General features: G+C 46.8%; 1 protein-coding gene across 3 annotated transcripts in view; it reads right to left on the bottom strand.

Moving 5' to 3' along the window:
• The window catches only part of dop1a (DOP1 leucine zipper like protein A), a 37,401-nt gene that overhangs the window by 13,729 nt on the left and 5,387 nt on the right, over positions 1–18,285 (bottom strand). For 2 of the 3 annotated variants that reach the window (XM_080768784.1, XM_080768785.1), the window contains 15 exons: positions 17,336–17,434; positions 16,669–16,768; positions 16,181–16,290; positions 15,198–15,312; positions 14,084–14,204; positions 13,880–13,999; positions 13,150–13,267; positions 9,943–10,200; positions 7,200–7,725; positions 6,150–6,433; positions 5,102–5,254; positions 4,565–4,665; positions 4,149–4,417; positions 1,631–3,782; positions 489–600 (listed from right to left, as the gene is read on the bottom strand). In XM_080768784.1, the coding sequence (XP_080624910.1) occupies positions 489–600; positions 1,631–3,782; positions 4,149–4,417; positions 4,565–4,665; positions 5,102–5,254; positions 6,150–6,433; positions 7,200–7,725; positions 9,943–10,200; positions 13,150–13,267; positions 13,880–13,999; positions 14,084–14,204; positions 15,198–15,312; positions 16,181–16,290; positions 16,669–16,768; positions 17,336–17,434 (4,638 nt within the window). Of the gene's footprint in view, positions 1–488; positions 601–1,630; positions 3,783–4,148; positions 4,418–4,564; positions 4,666–5,101; positions 5,255–6,149; positions 6,434–7,199; positions 7,726–9,942; positions 10,201–12,020; positions 12,051–13,149; positions 13,268–13,879; positions 14,000–14,083; positions 14,205–15,197; positions 15,313–16,180; positions 16,291–16,668; positions 16,769–17,335; positions 17,435–18,285 lie in introns of all 3 variants that reach the window. The other variant, XM_080768786.1, reaches the window with a different exon arrangement.

The following is an 18,285-nucleotide window of genomic DNA, read 5'->3' on the forward strand; positions in this document are numbered from 1 at the left end:
TGCACAACATCACCATATCATATTAACACATTCATAAATAGCCAAAAATAACCAATTAAAGCCTAAATGAGGTACAGTACGTGCAACCTGTTCCAGACGAATCCAGAGTCAAGTACATAAAGGTTCGGAACATAAAATGGCATCGTCAGTTGATTTATTAAATACACATCTTAGTTTGGTGTTTTAACCCATTCTGACCGGGAAACCGTTAGCATCATGTTATGCTTTAGCTATTGAAAAATAGCAGATCTACAAGCTCATAGCGCGCCACCGAGTGGCGCGCTACGAGCTTGTAGGTCTGCTATTTTTGAAAAATCGAAGAGCGACTGACATTTTTAGAATCTGATCTCAGGTCAGAATGGGTTAATCAGACCAGTGTGTGTCCAGTGGAAACCTCGTATGAATCTGATCTCAGGTCAGAATGGGTTAATGTATGAGAAAAGACAGTGGGCCAGAGATCACTTAGTGGTGCCCAGCAGCGCCCTCACCTGGTGGTACTGGGCAGTGGGGTCCAGTAGACAGTAGTGGATGATGGCGGTCACCCCCTCCAGCACGGTGAGCATCAGGTCAGGAGGGATGCACAGAGCCATCCACTGAGGTCTACAATGTCCAGAGAATAAAGCGGTTTGAATGTGTAAAATCATTCTCCTTGGTCACCATTTAATTGTATCTATAGTGTTCAAAGTTACACTACTGTCCGTTTTATGCCCATCGTCTCCCTCTCGCGACAAAGAGATGTAAATAAAAACCTAACCCAACATACAATAAAGATGGCAGCGCACTCTGCTTCAAATACCCGACACCAGGGTCCAAATGACTCAAAGAAGAGTAGGGAGACCACCTCCAACCACTGAAGATGTGCTAGTATATTGTATTAACAATTTAACATACCATACAGATTAATAAAATAATCTTTTGTTCATTAAAATAAGTCATGACGCTTTAAGATGATGCATGTAAATATAATGGTAATTTGTAGTGGTGGTGGATGAGCAAGGCATGTGATGGTCAACAGTGCCACCTAGTGACAAAAATCATATTAAAGCCTACTATGTATTGTCAACTTTATATATGATCTCATTTGCAGGGCTGTGTCTCCATATCCTGGGACCCACATAATCTTGGTTAAAACTTACACCTCAGAAATGAGCTGCACCGATATTTTAATGCCCGACTACAAGAACTCTATTCTTGGATAACCGCAGATGAACACATACAGGTATTTACATATTTCATTATTGCATTTTTGGATTGCAATAATTCAAAATGTTAACTGAAATGTAGACTGAGCAGATACCACTACTTGCAGCATTAACACAAGATCCTATTGAATCATTACTTCATGCCCATCGCTGTCTGCAGAGACACATTTTGGACAAGTACTGTAAAATGTGTGCATTGAAAGAAAAGAACAAGTGGGTGGGTATGTGTGTGGATGTGGTAATGGTTCTTGCCATGGTTTGCTTCTTCACCCATGTTCATTAGAACATCACGGTAGTTCAATCTACAAAATAGTCCAACAAAATGTGCTTTCGATCAAAGTGCAATGTCATTTGATGTGTATGTCTGACATTTGATTCAACATTTGTAATGAACAGAGATGGGGGTACTAGCAGGCCCACTACAGTACCTGGTGTCAGTGATGCCCGTCTCATAGCGATACTGCTGCAGGAGGTTGTCCAGGTTCCTACACAGCTGCAGGGTGACGGAGGCCACCACCCTCCTCAGCACCTTGCCCATGTAGGGCAGCGTGGCCGTGATGAGGCCGATCCACTGCGGGTGCATCTTGCAGGCGTGGTGCTGATGCAGCGCCCGGATGACGGCGCACAGGAACATGCCCTGGGCCGTGATGGGCTGCCCGTGGAGGTACTGCAGCGACGTCATGGGCTGCTGGGGGTTGACGTGCTCCACCTCGCCGCCCAGGAGCTCGAAGCCCCCGCCGGCGCCCCCCGGCCCTCCGCCGGCCCCCGCGCCCCCCGCCACGCCGCCGGGCCCTCCCTCGCCGCCCTCCTCGGCCGACACCAGGACCCGGTGCTCCAGCACCACCAGGCTCTGCAGCAGCCGGAGGAGCTGCGACTGCACGGCGCTGCAGCTGTCTATCTGGTCCTCGGACAGGTTGATCACGCTGTCCTCCGACAGGCCCTCCTCCACGGCGGCCGCGTTGGCCCCCGCCGCCCGCTGCTCGTGCCACTTCTGGGCGCTGAAGATGGAGGACAGCAGGCAGTGGAGCACCACCTTCTGGACCTTGCACTTGGAGAGCACGTCGCTGATGAAGCTGGCGAAGCCCTTGGCCGAGCCGCCCGTCACCTTGGCCAGCTCGCTGAAGAGCAGCGTCAGCACCTCCACGCTGGTCAGCTGCATGGCCCGGTTCCCCGCCAGGTCCTGGGTGCCCACGCCCGCCACGTGGGCCGAGTAGTAGCTGCGCAGGAAGTAGAGGCAGAGCGAGATGATGATCTCCAGGTACATGGCGCTGCGGAACGAGTGCGAGTGCGAGTCCTGGGGGATGGGGCAGTAGAAGTCCTTGCCCATGACGGAGACCCGGTGGCGCGAGAGGAGGTTCTGCAGGAGCGACAGCTGCGGAGTGTAGGTGTTGTTGATGCTGGTGGTGGAGATGGCGCCCACGAAGCCCGAGGGAGCGGCTCTGAGCATGGACGCTATGGCCGTCAGGGCGTGAAGCGCCCTGGACGAGTCGTACAACTGGAGGTAGAGCAGGACGTGCTGGTAGAGCGGGTGGATGTTAAAGCGAGGCGGAGCCGCGGTCGATCTGCGACGCGCCTCCGTGCCACTGACGCTGTCCACGGGGTCGGCCGCGCCCCCGCTGGGCGAGCCGGTGTCGCTTTCGATCTCAGACACCTCCCCTTCCCCGCAGCTGTACCAGTTTTCCAGATCCAGACTGTCCCCGAAGAATATGCTCGGGCGTAGCTTTTCGGCCAGGCCAGCGGCCTTCTTCATCCTCTCCACCTCTTTCCTCTTGGCCTTCTTGATTTTGGGCTTTGCTCCCGGAGACTTGTCCGCCAGCTTCTCCAGGATCTTCCCTTTCAGGCTGAGCTGCGTGCTGCTATGGCTGCGTTTGCGTGCCTGGGGGTCGTCCACCTGCAGGCTGTGTTCGGGAGTGGCCGGGCCGGAGCCGTCCCGCAGCGTGACGATGGACGGGTACGAGTTGTGCCGCGTTATGCCCTCTTTGGGCTCCTCTTCAGCTGCACTGTCGGCCGCCGCCACGGAGAAGAACTCCAGGGTGCCGCCCGCCAGCATCTCCGGCAGGGTCGGGTGGTGGGAACCGGGGGCCGCGTCGACCACGTCGACGCAGAGGCCCGTGGAGGTGTCCGAGGAGGTGCTGTCCGTATCCGTCTGTAGCCAGGCCTCGGGGTGGGTTTCGCCATCCAACTCCTCTTCCAAGCTCACAACCTGACTAATAAGCTCTGCTAAAATGCAGGACACAGCCTCCTCGATGGCGTCCTCGTCCTCTGCAGACACAGCGTCCGAGGAGCTGGGCAGCTGGTCTGAGCCGTTGACCGTGCTGTTGTCGCCGTCTGGCTCCTCGATGCTGCCGTTGTCCACAGTGGACGAGTGGGAGCCGCTGGACTCGGAGCTCGGGGCCTCCCCCTGCTGGTCAGACGTTTGATATTCACCAGCCAGCTGCAGGTTCTCACTGCTCAGGCTAAGCAAGGACAGGCTGTCACTCAGAGGATTGACGGTCAGACAGAAGGGTTCCATATCGCCCAACGGGAGGCTTCGGAGCTGATCATGTCCCGCCCTGAGACCCTCTGGCATCTGGCTGAAGTCTGAGAGGACAAGAAAAGGACTTGTAAAAAAGGCATTTTCTGGGTGAATGGTAATAGTAATTGAAACAAAATTCAAATAAGTTAAAGAATAAGTCAGATCATTAACAGACAAGTTAAATCCTTTCTTTACTAGCTTAAGTGACATTTGACTGAAATACGGTAGGTAGAGGAAGTCACATATCTTCGAGCCATGTGGTCGAAACTTTGCGCCATTAATACAATTGTTTGAGAGCTTTAAACCAGTGCAAGGATCTCCTGCACCTGTCCTAAATACAGGTACTAGATGTGCACACAATCTCCTCTTTTCAACTCCAATTGACCATATTCACAAGGAGAACAATGGTCATTCAATAAGCCAGTGCTCACTGTCTACGAAGCCGGAGTCTCTGCCATAGGTAGCCTCCGAGGGCATGTCCTGTTCAGGTGGGTTGGGGAAGGCCGTGGCCCAGTGGCACTGGGCCTGGACCCTCTGGATGGAGACGCGGTGGGTCTTGGGGTGCAGCAGCAGGAGGAGCAGAGGCTCCAGGACCCGAGCTATGTCGTGTCTCTGTAAGACCTGGTTCAGCCAGGCCCGACCCACAGAGCTGGCAGACGGGTCCCAGTAGCTCAGACTGTCAAGCATGATGAACAAGGACCTAGACAAGACAGGGGGCGGGACGAGGTAAGACAGATGGTAGTTTAAGGTACGAGACGGAGAACAGACAATGAACTGAAAATGTGACGTCACATTAACATAAGATTAACAGAAATGAGCACAGAATGGTGACGCATACTAAACCTACCTGTCAAAGGTGCGATTAAAAGGGGAAGACTTAGTCATGTTCAAGTCCCTGGTCAAATGCCACAGCACTGAAAACTTCACATGGGCCTCAAGGCGAATTCTCTGAAAAGACATGGACAATAATTGTCAAATAGATCAGAGAGTGGGTGAGTGAGTGAAGGGGTGACTTCTGTGATTTACAGTGGCTCAGGGGTAGAGTTGCCAGTTGGGAACCGGAAGGTTCCCAGTTCGATCCCAGGCTCTCCCAGAGATAGTGTCCTTGAGCTCTGAACCCCCGTTGGTTGGTGCCTTCGGTGTATGAATGTGTGTGTGAATGGGTAAATGCGATGCACAATCTACAGTATGTAAAGCACCTTGGATAAAGGCACTATATAAATTCACCATTTACTGTCCATTGGTTTTTTTCTAATGCGTGTTTATATTTGTCTTTTACTGTGTGATAATATTGCATTGTTTGCTCTTTTTCTTTTAACCTGTGCAGAACTCTGGTTGACTTTGTCATGTTAAATGTACTATAACATTGAGTTGAGTCGCTGACCTTGTCCCTGTGCATGAGCTGCTGGCTGATGACGTCCTCACAGATGCTGGAGGAAGGCACCAAGTTGTGGAGCTGGTAGAAGAGCTCCACGCTGCGCTGGTGGTGCTGAGGTGTTCTTTCACCCAGCTGGTCCCAAAGGATCACTGCCACGTTCTGGGGAGAGGGGTGAGAGGAATACAGAGAGACACAGACAAATGTAATAGGAGGCAGGGTTTGTTGTGGAAAGAGAGAAATCCTGCCTTCGCTGTGTGGTGTTCGCTACTATCAGAAGATGTAAGATAGGCGTGGACGGTTAGCTCAACCGTCTGGGGACCTACAGTAGGCTGCCAAGCCAGCCGTGCACGCCGTGGGTTCGACTCCCGAGCCCGACGGCCTTTCCCGCGTGTCACTCCCCATCTCTTTCCCCCTTTTCTGTCTGACTACTGTTCCCTATCAATAAAGGCATCAAAAGCCCCAACAAAAACAAATCTTTAAAAATAAAAAGTAAGATAACATCTGGAAACACAATAATGAATTGACTGCTAGCGGAGAAGACCTACTGTATCGCAAAATATATGCACTTTAAGTCATTTCTGTTGTCTCTATAATAAAGGATAGAATAATAGAGGATTGAGAGAGGACGAACGTCATGAGACCGAATTCAAGCAAAGGTGGAAAGTTCCTTGTCTCTCTGACCCATCAGGAGTGTAATTCGAACACGATATATACTCTTGCAACATCAATAGAAGAGTTCAAGTGGTAATTCCCAAAACAACCAAATCTGCTCCAGTACCTTAAAGAAGTCAGTCTTGTCGGCCATGTACTTCAGTATTCCCTACCTTAAAGAAGTCAGTCTTGTCGGCCATGTACTTCAGCATTCCCTACCTTAAAGAAGTCAGTCTTGTCGGCCATGTACTTCAGTATTCCCTACCTTAAAGAAGTCCGTCTTGTCGGCCATGTACTTCAGCATTCCCTACCTTAAAGAAGTCAGTCTTGTCGGCCATGTACTTCAGCATTCCCTACCTTAAAGAAGTCAGTCTTGTCGGCCATGTACTTCAGTATTCCCTACCTTAAAGAAGTCAGTCTTGTCGGCCATGTACTTCAGTATTCCCTGAGTGAGAGGAGGCCTGATCACGACGGACACTCGGCCCTGACTGGGGCTCCGGGGCTGGCCGGGGTCGCTGCTGGCGCCCGAGGCGAAGCTCTCGGCCGTCACCATGGCCACAGACTGGGTGAGGCCCACCAGGTCCATGAGGAGGGAGATGGCCACGCCTTGCATGCTGAAGTCAGCCGGCAGGCAGCAGGCGTCCATCAGCGTCTGGAGCCACGGCGCCGGCCCAACCTGCTCGCCGTCTGGACATAATTATATAGATTTACATACATCAACACAGCAAAACCTTTACAGACTATGTTTCTGAGTGGTGCAGACACAGTAATGTGTGTCCCTGGCTGGGTCAGTCTCTTGGTCTGTCCGTCTGAGCACAGAAATAGCGTTATAGCGTTTGTTTTACCACCAAGTGGCAATGTTGCGCAGCCTAACACACAGACACACACAGAACAGGGAGGGGTAGGTTTGAGTTACTTTCCATTTCTTTTTTGCCACTCAAGATAAAAGCTTCAGCTTACTGATAAAACAAATGCATTAAGATGAATGTGTAATACCGGTAAATATATCTTATGTGCATATGCACATAGCTGATAAATGTTTCTGTTAAGAGTGCTTATCCCTGGAGGACAACATTTAAGAGTATGGGGGAATGAGAAACAATAGCAAATGCCTAGAAAAATGTAATGTAACAAGCAAAGTTTGAAACGCAATGTCGATGCCCTTTTTATTTTTTTCATTTTTTGTATGTTTGTGGTTGTTTGTACTGTTGTTTTCTTCTGTCTTTTGTCTTTGTTGAAAAATCAATAAAAATTTAGGTAAAAAATTGCTTATCCCTGTGCATGAGCTTTTGGCTGATGATATCCTCACAAATGCTGGACAAAGGCAAGGAATGGGACATGTAACGGAAAGCACTACAATGTGCACACAGTCATTACCAGCTAAAAGAGAAGTCTTGTTTCCTTTACCGAGTAAATGAATGAGGATTACATTAGACTGCCTTTGGTGTCTTACCATTCTGCTCTTCCTGTGAGGACGAAGACTTGACGTTGCACTCGGCGATATAGACAGGAAAGCTGGAGCACTCCAGGAAGAGCTGACAGGCAGCGGTGAAGGCGGGCACACATTCCCTCTGTCCCTCCCCGGGAGGAGCCGAGCGCAGCGCTAGCTGGTCCACACAGCCGCTCCGTGGGATGGCGTCTGGAGCGATGGGGCCAGCAGCGCGCGCGGCCTCTCCCCTCTCAGCCGCTGGCACGTCTCCTTCCCCAGGGACGATATACAGGGTGATGAGGCGCGAGAGGAAACGTTGGAAATGCTCCAGGCAACACTGCATCACTGGCTTGTCCAGTGGCTTGGCCTGGCCTGAGGAGCGACGGCCAGACTGAAGTTGGTGGTGTTCTGGCTCCTCCGAGCCGTCCGCCTGGTACTGGACAAAGTCTGTGAAGCCACTCTCTGAGCCTGAGGAGCATCTGTTGGGAGGGTTCTCCGTGTCCGCGAACACCTCTCCACCCCCAGGCGACTCTAGAGCGGCGGGAAGGGCCTATGGCAGGGCACACACACACACACACACACACACACACACAATCAATTTCCCCTGACTGGTACAAGACATGTTTTAAACTTCCTTCATGAGTACTTGCAAATCATCAATAAATTCAACTGAGTGATGAACTCCCTGAAGATCCACTAACCCCCCTCCCTCGCTCCAGCACACAATCAGCTCAGCGAGGGGTGATGAAGCACAGCTGTTGGGCTTACACCTTAGGGTCTCTGTAGGTGTAGATGTATATATAGCTGTATACCAAGCTAGCAGCCAGCTGACAGACTGCTCAGCTCCGACAATACTTCCCCATGATACATTTTAGTCGAGGTGACAGTGACACTCTTTCCGGAGGCTCAGATGGAAAACGTGTGTGGAGGGGGGGTTATATTCAACCGATGTACGAGGGATGAGGTGGGAAAGGTTTTCCGCTCCAGTGAAGTTGGCCCTCCCGAGAGTTACTGAAGCTAGTCTCTCCCTGTTCCTCCTTAGAGAGACCCAGACAGAGAGCAGGGCTCAGCTGTTGGTTTAAACACCTTGTCTCACTACTTGTTCTCTCTTCCTTCCGCGGGGGCTTTTTGAAGCCCCTGGGGGCTCCATCTATCTACCTCCATCTATCCATCCGTCTGTCTATCCATTGCTAGGTCTGGTCTCTGAACTTTTCAGTCATGCCTCGATGAGCTCTCCAACAGTCAGGTAGTGGACTGGAATGAGCAGGAGGCATTCATGAGCACTCAAAATATTTCTTCAAAAAGCCTTATGTTGAGGGACAAAGACCCTGTGAGGCTGGGCATGGGATCACCCAGCCAATGAGAGTAGTCAGCAGGGACGGAGGAGAAGGGGCCCGTTCAGGGACCAGGGCGCACCATCACAGCCTGAGGTGGTCTGTTTTTGGGGCGTGGGATGGAGTGCGTTGAACTGGGTTTTGTCTCTAAGGTGATCATAACAGGGCTCGGTCTATTTATTTAAGGACTTTTAAAAAGTCCATTCATGGGAGGGGTTGGAATTCAAAGACTAGAAAATGTTTGCTCATCAAGGTTGGAGGTTAGTATAGACTATAGAGAGTTGATCTTTTGGTGTTTGTGAACAATTTAACAATGGCCATAGACATAACATAACCCCAGACAGTTACTGTTTTGATAGTCCTCAGAGAGGATGCAAATATTCAGTAAAATGCTGAGATCCTTTATCGATCAGCAAAATACATAAACATAATCTTCAAATGCAAAAATGAGGGTCATTTCAGGCAGAACAGCGCAGTAATTTTTCCTGTCAAACCCACACAGAAAGAACATCCATCCATAAAATGGATCATCATTTTAGGTTTAACCCATTCTGACCTGAGATCAGATTTCGTACGAGGTTTCCACTGGACACACACTGGTCTGATGAACCCATTCTGACCTGAGATCAGATTCTAAAAATGTCAGTCGATCTTCGATTTTTCAAAAATAGCAGACCTACAAGCTCGTAGCGCGCCACTCGGTGGCGCGCTATGAGCTTGTAGATCTGCTATTTTTCAATAGCTAAAGCATGACATGATGCTAAACACCAAAATGGGTTCCCGGTCAGAATGGGTTAATTATAGTCTAATTAACCAGGGACAGAAATACAACCTCTGCAACCGCAGCGAGGGTGGTTCTTCACTCGGTAGAACCAGTAAAATGACTAGAAAACATAGCCTTACTTTATCATCCATTTTAAAATGAATGTGATCACAATTTACTAAATAAATGGATATGATAAACAAAGACTTTAAACTAGCGATTGAAAACATAGTGTTTATGAAAAGTTTTACTACGTAAATGAAATCAAGTGTAAAGTTCACCCCAAAACCCGATTGAGTCCCATTGAGATTATGTCTTGCAAACAACAGGAAATGTGATATATAGCGACATCTGCTGGGCCATGAATTGGAGCAGCAGCTTCAACGAGAACCCGGTCATTTCCGAACGAAGCTAGGCCCTTGATGTGGACGTTGTACCAAGCTTCAATTTTGTTTATGCGGTTGTGGTATTATTTATTATTAATGGTATTAATGTTGTGTTGTAGAGGACCTCGGGGAGGCATAAAGTTAAATAATGTTCCCCTCAACGCTCAGACGTGAAAACATTGGTTGCGCTTTGAAAGGTAAGCACAAACGGGAACTTTGTTTTACCGCTACAGACAGTGCCTGGTTTGAGGTTTGGTCTATTTGTCCATTTTCTCCCTCCTTACCCGTTTCTCCTCCTCTTTATCCCTTGTGGTGGTGGAGGGAGCAGCGGTGGCGTTGGACAGACCCTGCGTCTGGGGCCCAGCGGGCAGCGACAGAGGGGACACCAGCGGCGGCTGCACCTTGCTGAGGATCTTGGAGCAGAGACGCAGGCAGTGGGTGAGCTCCTCCAGGCCCAGGCTCTGGAGGTGAGAGGTGAGGGCGGCGACCATGCGGAGCAGCAGCTGGGGAAGGTGCTCTGTCTGGATCTCTATGTAGGTCTCCTGGATGAGTGCATAGCGTAAAAAAACACACAGTGAGTGAGTCATGTCGACAGACGTGGGCATTAGGGAGTAGGTGACCCTGACAGGACATAATGTACTGTATACGCACTGTTTTGTGAGTGCAATATACCACAAAACAGTAGAGCTATGATCAGTGCACACTGCACAGTAAAGTCCTTATTAACACTTTAAGACCTGAGGCTGATTCTACAATGTCTTCTTAGTTTTCTTAGCTCCAGAGACCCCCAGAAGCAAAGATTTGAGTTAAAAATGTTCGCTTTAACAAACTATAAACACTTACACACATATACATATATTATATCATAGCCAAAAAAATATAGAATATAGCTAAAATATAAAATGACATGCTTTCCCAGTTTTAATGGGTTAATTTACCTCTTAAGGTCCTTGCAGACTGCACTCGTTTTTCGGAAAACCGGCAGAAAAACGCTAAAATTCCGAAACACGCAGCAGTGTGCAGGGACCTTTAGAGTAAGAAGTTGATCAATTTACACTGAATCCTCAGTGTTAATGTATCCATTTCTTTGTCGTTTCTTCACGGTTAATAAATGCATTTTATTATCAATGAGTTTCATAGTTTTCTAACAATGGTTCAGAACAAAATAATGTTCCTCACATCTCCCTGACACATGAGTATGAAACGCATTTTAAAGTGTACTGTCCACAGTAACATCAGAGCAGGACACCTTCATCTTTTTCTTTTTAATTTTACTGCTAAAAAGGTTAAAATTATAGAAGAGTACAGCTACAGATGTTACCAATACAGGTGCAGTTAATAGTTAATAGTATTATCAACACTTTTTTGCATCTATAATTTGTACTCTTTAGAGAACAGCAGAAACACAAATCAGGACTGGTGTTACTTTGCACTTAGTTGTCACTAAGTTTGATCTTGAGTTTTTAAGTGGACAAACATGTACACAAATGAAAAAGGAAAAAAGAATGAAAAGAATGAACCAAGATATATGAACAGATGAGCAAAAAAACCCAAAACAACTCAGAATACTCATATTTCTTAAAATAACATGAGCAATGTGGAAGCAAATGACAACATGCATGCAATGCAGACAGTACATGTACATACAGTGCTGAGATGTCATATCCACAACATCCACACCATGAAGTAGACATATCAGGCTGTCCACCACTCATGACTGTTGCCTTCCTAATTTCCCAATTCTTGGGATCATCTTTAGTTTTATTTTGGTCACAGAATTAGCTACTTTCAAGCTGTAATTAAGTAAGTAGCCTTGCCGAGCCATGGGGCCCATAGTGCAGGAGCCTATCTCCTGTTTTCTGTAGCATGAGGCAGCTTGATGTACAAGTACACCCCCTGGACATGACGCTAGTATGTCGCAGGGACCCCAAATCCAACCCTTGATGCCGAGTGTCAAGCAGGGAGGCACTGGGTCACATTTTTATAGTCTTTGGTATGACCTGGCCGGGAATTGAACCCGGACCTCCCAGTCTCAGTCTCAGACACTCTAACCACAAGTCCACTGAGCTGGCTTCGCTTTATTGAGCATGCCACATTATAGGCGAGAAAGAAAGAAAAAAATGACATAAGAAAAGAAAACAGCAAAATGGTGAGACAGTAGATCAATAGCACTGTAAAAAAAAATGGGTGGCCAAAGATTAAGTGGTCAAATCAGCCAATCAACCGGATGTCTTAAGGAAAGCACAGCAAGAATGGTGGGATGGGTTTTTATGGGGATGTTTGGCGTGATGTTGCGGAAATGTTATCGCCGCCTCAGTGAAGCAGGATGAGGTGAGGAAAGCAGGAAAGACCAGTACTTTACCTGACAGATTACCCTCATGCTTCTAGTAGGCTTCAAGGAGAGAGAGAGCACAGTTTGAACAGACAGGAGCAGAGCATAAGGACACACAACACACTTTGTATGCAGAGAGACGCATACAGTACTGTACACAGTGTACATAGTACACACTGCACACACGTGCATGCTGCCGCCCACCCCTTGTACGCTCACATTCAGTACTCTCTCTGTCTTGCTCATACACACGCGCACTTTATACTGCAAGTCTCTCTCACACACACACACACACACACACACACACACACACACACACACACACACACACACACACACACACACACACACACACACACACACACACACACACACACACACACACACACACACACACACAAAGGTGTGAAGCATTTCCAAACTATTCAGAATGGAAATACTGTAGACAGAAGCGTAATTCTAAAAGAGTGCATAAAATACTCTGACAGAAAGACTAAATAAAACACACAGGCATTGTGTGCACACAGGCACAGGGCATAGGGGAGGCACGCACACACACACACACACAAACGCATGCACGCACATCGCATGTAGACACACTCACACACAAGGGAAACAGCACGATGCGTCGGCTGTGACACCAGATTCACATTTCCTTGAAGAGCTCTCTGGTCCTCCTGACTCCTGACAGAACAGATTTCTTGATCGCAAGTAGTTTCACGTTGCCAGATAATCATAGATCTCTGCCTATGTCTCTGGAGACATCAAATTCAACGCATGGGCTAAAACTACGTGGAAACAGTTAAAAAAATGTATAACAGCATCGCAGAACCAATGCAAAGACTTTAGGGTGGTCCTTAATATTGGGATTTGGGTTGGCGTCAGAGTCTTGTTTTCAAAGCAGTGAGTCTAGGTAGGTTGTTGAGGCACTAGCCCATATATTGGATTTATATTTCCTTAGACAACATATTAGTAGGCGGGGACCTCTGATTATCTGGCTACATGAGAGTATAGACTGCAAGACGTGTGTGGGAACGAGAACCAGGAATAGAGAGAGAAAGAAACAGGATAGAGGGAACACAAGAAAGAGGATGGAGAGAAAGAAAGAAACCGGATAGAGAGAAAAGAAAGAAAGAAAGTGTGGTCGCTTGTCTCTCACCAAGGAAACAATATCCAGCAGGAAGTCAACCAGCTGACAGAATTCCACCAATGAGAGGTCTGGAGAATCTATGCTCCCAGCGTGCCGTGGCACACATGGGCTGCCCTTCTCCGTCCTCCTGCAAAAAACATTCACACATTCATGAGTAAAAACTAGTACATACTGTGTGTGTGTGTGTGTGTGTGTGTGTGTGTGTGTGTGTGTGTGTGTGTGTGTGTGTGTGTGTGTGTGTGTGTGTGCGTGTGTGCCAGGATAAATAACACTGACAGCTATGACAGGTGACGGAAACTTGCTAGTCAATGCCAGATCATATGCCAGTTTAGCAACGGTTGCTTAGCTAGCATTGGACAATCACCTTCGGGGTGGGGTTTAGCAGGGGGCCATTGGGGAGTGACCAGCAGCGCAACCTAACTGAATGTTTAAACTTATAGAAGCCATCTGACAGGGCGGGGAGGGATTGACGTGCCAATTTTCAATGAGAGGCGAGCGGGTAGGTAGGGAGGTGTTGGCAATTCGACAGGCGGAGTGACAAGCGGGTGACAAGCCTGTCTCATGCCCAACCCGCTAGCGACAACAGTGTTGAGCTTTTTTCTACACAAATGTTTAAACGTCCTGGTTCCAAGTGTGAGAGAACGCAGACAAGGCGTCGCTCCCTCAGAAAGCGCTTTAGGGTGAGATTTATAGACTTATCACTTCCAAAACACACACATCATGAAGCCATGAAACAAACCTGCAGCATTCCTCGAACCAGCGAGCGATGTAATCCCACATGTAGTACGGCTCAAAGGAGTTGAACAGCAGGTTGGCGGTCTTAATTAGCTCTGCTGTCTTCTTGTTCTCTCTTAGTTTGCTGAGGAACGAAAGTCACAATTAGCATCGCCTCACACAGCAGTTCACACCAAGACAACAATGTCTACATGCAGACTGGACCTGCCTGCTGAGATGAGCGTGGTCTTTGCTAAATGGACTCTGGGTGTGCAGGTCAAGCTCAGTCCGGCACTGTGTGTATAACGTCCGGAACACCTCGATCAACACATCCTCCAGGATTGCTGGACCTGAAGAGACATTGGTGGGGAATCGATTCATTTATTAATTTGTTTATTTTTCACCATAAAGCCTCTTGCACAATTTAAAATATTACGGTACACAGATTACATTTGTCAAAGGAAAAGCTCAACAGAATGTATGCAGATGTGAAGCCATCCTGCGACAGATGGTGCCAGTCACCGGCCACTTATGTACTGCACTGCACAAAATAAACATCTGATTGGCAAAGCATATTTAAATCACTGTCTAATCAGTGTTTCTAGATTGAAAACAATGTATAAGTGAGTACAAATGAAGAACAATGTTAAAAAGTAGTCACATAAACCATTTTTGTCTCCACCAGGCCGAAGGCACCGTTAACCTGGTCGATGCCAAACTTTGCACACACACTCCCTGGATGCCAAGATGAACCTCTGACCCAAATTTTCCAGAACGGCCTGTTATAGCGCCACTAGGAGGCCGACTTTTGTAAAACATTTTTTTTATATTACTGCAAATCGTTACACACTATCTCTATAGTCATGTGCTCAACACAGATCAGTTCGATATTTTATATTCCATCCTGATTGGCTAACATTGGCTTTCAAAGTTTACAGGATTGGCCCGTTTTGAACAAAAAGCCTCAAATCATGAACGCAGCGTGCAATTTACGTGAAATCTTTCACAGACATTCCTACTAGGCTGAGGGATATATCCCACCCTTTTCACATTGGCCTGTTATAGCGCCACCAACAGGTGGATTTTTGCAAAACACATTTTTTGAACAAAATGCCTCAATCATTCAATTGCCATCAAAGGCGCAAGAAGAAATGGCACCCTTCACATTGGCTTATTCTAGCACCACCAGGAGGCCACAACCTGACCTGCCCTGGTGGAGACCTGTGCCCTGAAGGGCACTTTTTCACACTAAAATGTAAATGTACTGTAAGCTACATTTACGGAGACATAGCGTTTATGACTTCATGTTGATTAGAGTAAACAATAGAGACATTATGGTTTACCTAGCTCAGGTTTGTCCAGCAGACTGATGAGGATGCGGAAAGGCTTGAGGTCATGCATCAGGACGCTCTCCTCCTCCCCACCACGGGCCTTGCCCTGCAGGATGCCCACCATCGCCTGACACACACACACACACACACACACACACACACACACACACACACACAAGTTGACGATCAATTTAATTGTTTTTGGCATTGAATGTTGGAACATATGAATAGAATTTTAATTTATTTTTGGTTTTTAGGCTTCATAATCACAAATTGCACAGGGCAGATATGACAAATAACTTGCGATTAGGCAATTCATACTTTTGAGTATTTGGGTGAAATGTATATGGGGCCAAATCTCTCTCTTTCACGGATAACAGATCACTGTAGTATCTGTTTGATTTTGTTTCGTATCTTTGGCAGGATCAATACAGTATTTCCAGTGTGAACCGCATGTGCATGTGCGTGTGTGTGTGTGTGTGTGTCTGTCTCATGTTTCACACTTCGTCTGCTACAAGACGGGTCTGAGACAGGCAGTCCCCGCAGTAACCCGTGTCTCCCACCGGGGGAGCTACAGACCAGATGGCGGATGAAAACACATACACAGAAATACAACTCTCTCTCCTGGTCGGTCGGTCCAAACCTCTGCCAACCTCAGACAGTTGAGGTCTCCAAAACATGACGGGGGGATTACACAAGCATACATCTGTGTGTGTGTGTGTGTGTGTGTGTGTGTGTGTGAGAGAGAGAGATATCCTGGCCTAACTGTGCTGAAGAACTGGGAGGCGGATTAACAGGCCAGGCCACTGGGAATAAGAGGCGTTGGGGCAACAGAGGAGGGGGGAGACAACATGCATTGCAGACCTGAACAAGGAGAGGCCAAGAGCAAAGACATAAAAGGGCCCCAATTTGAACCCTCTACCCTTCCTTCAACCCTCGCCGCACCCACTGGAGAGCCCAGAGTTTTGGGAAAACAATTTAAATAATAGCTGTACCTGGACCAGCATGTCCTTGGAGTAGGTGTTGAAGTACTGTGTAGCGTACTCGTCCGGGTTGCTCTGCCTCGTGCTGCGTGGGCCTGTTCTCACGCCGTTGTTATCCAAACCTTCAAAGACACAGAATGACATACACCTGTACAGTGAAATACACAGGGATACATTAACACAGTAAGCACCCCCTGCATGTACTGTATGTATTATACATACAGTACATACATACATTTTGGAAAAGCCAAAAAGACGAATGGTAGTTTATCTTTATTTTTCTGCTGTTACAATCATTATCCATCCTGTGCCGAGCAGACACTTACCAGCATTTTTGATCCATAACACGCAAGTTGCAAATAAGAGAAAAAGTAAGACAATGAACAATGCAACATAAACTGCCTCATGATTTGAAGCTAAATATACAGTACACAACATGAAATGCAGACTTCTTGTGGCTCCTAAGCAGCAACACTGCGTGTGTGTATACTGAACTATACCTAATAGCCAAGCATACAGTCTGCGGTTGAGTGACATGTCTCTCCTCAAAACCACATGCATCGCTGCTGATAGGATCCGGATCATATCCGGACGAGTTGCCTGAAACCAACAGATCAAAAACACAATTATTTACTCTCTTTTATTAAACACTTTTCTCTCGGTCGCAGTGCTTACAAACATGAATCTGCTACTGCATTGCCTATTTCTTGCCTCAAATCATTTCAGAAGCTGAAAAAAATAGATAATTTGTAATGTGATAGTCATATTGTATATTTAACTGCATACAGAATAGCCATAAGTCAAATTTGTATTTATTAAGCATGAATCATATATTACATTACATGAATGACGTTTAATGTAAATTAAATGTAAATAACCCTATTGGCCTGAATATAAGACTATAAGATATGTTTTTATAAAGTAAATAAAAAAAAACATATATCATATTATAATCGGGGACTAGACTATTTGACATTCAATGTTCTTTTTCCACAAATTAGTCTTGAAGGTCGTCTTATATTCGGCACAATACATTAAAAAGTTGGCACATATTGTTAGAGAGGAGCCTCAACATTACAGAGGATGTGCTCTTTTCAACTTTAAATCTCCAGACAGGGCAGTAGTTCAAGCCTGACACTGGATATCTTGATGTCCTTGACTCCTTACCTGACTCATGTGGAAGGGGAAGCAGAACAGAATCAGGTCCAGAGTGCTTCTCTGGACCAAAACACTGGAGTCCTGGACTGAAGTGCTCACCGCCTCCACCTGTAGGGAACAGGACATTTTCACAGGTCTATGTTGAACATCAGGGGTGTTAACATGTAATATATACTATAAACATGTACACTGGGGCGACTGTGGCTCAAGAGGTAGAGCAGGTCGTCCAATGATCAGTGGGTCGGCGGTTCGAATCCCGGCTCCTCCTGTCTACATGTCGAAGTGTCCTTGGGCAAGACACTGAACCCCAAATTGATCCCGATGTGCTGGTTGGTACCTTGCATGGCTTCCGCCGCAATCGGTGTATGAATGTGTGTGTGAATGGGTGAATGTAATGTACAATCTATGTAAAGCGGCGCTATATAAATGCACCATTTAAGTTAACATTCTGTAAGCATTCACAAACTATCAAAAACTCTGAATCTGCATTCCAATACATCGTTAAATACTGTATGATGGTACAACATCGGGTTCAATGTAGCAATGCAAGCTCTCAACAACAAATGAATGACATGATACAATATATAACTTGCAAGATAGATATAATACAGAAATGTATGATAAATAGATAATTTATCAAAGGATTTTTTTTGTCCCATCCCTACTTATGAATGCATTAACATTCTAGTAGGATTAGACAGGAATGTAAAAAAAAGTGACCTACAATAAGTCAACAGCTTTTTACAAGCTTATTATTAGATTATTCCACTGAGAAAACAGCCATGTTCAAAGCACGCTTCAAAGGATCAGAGTGCCATACCAATATGCCACGCATCTTAGTCTATTATCCCTCCATGGAGTTCAGTAGATTATGCATTGTCTCCAGAGACGAAATGTTCAGTACAAACGGGACGAACTGACTGGGCGAATATACTGTACATATTCAGGTCTAATTCCTC

The sequence above is a fragment of the Protomyctophum bolini genome (assembly GCF_963924005.1).
Source record: "Protomyctophum bolini genome assembly, chromosome: 7".
Taxonomy (NCBI): Eukaryota; Metazoa; Chordata; class Actinopteri; order Myctophiformes; family Myctophidae; genus Protomyctophum; species Protomyctophum bolini.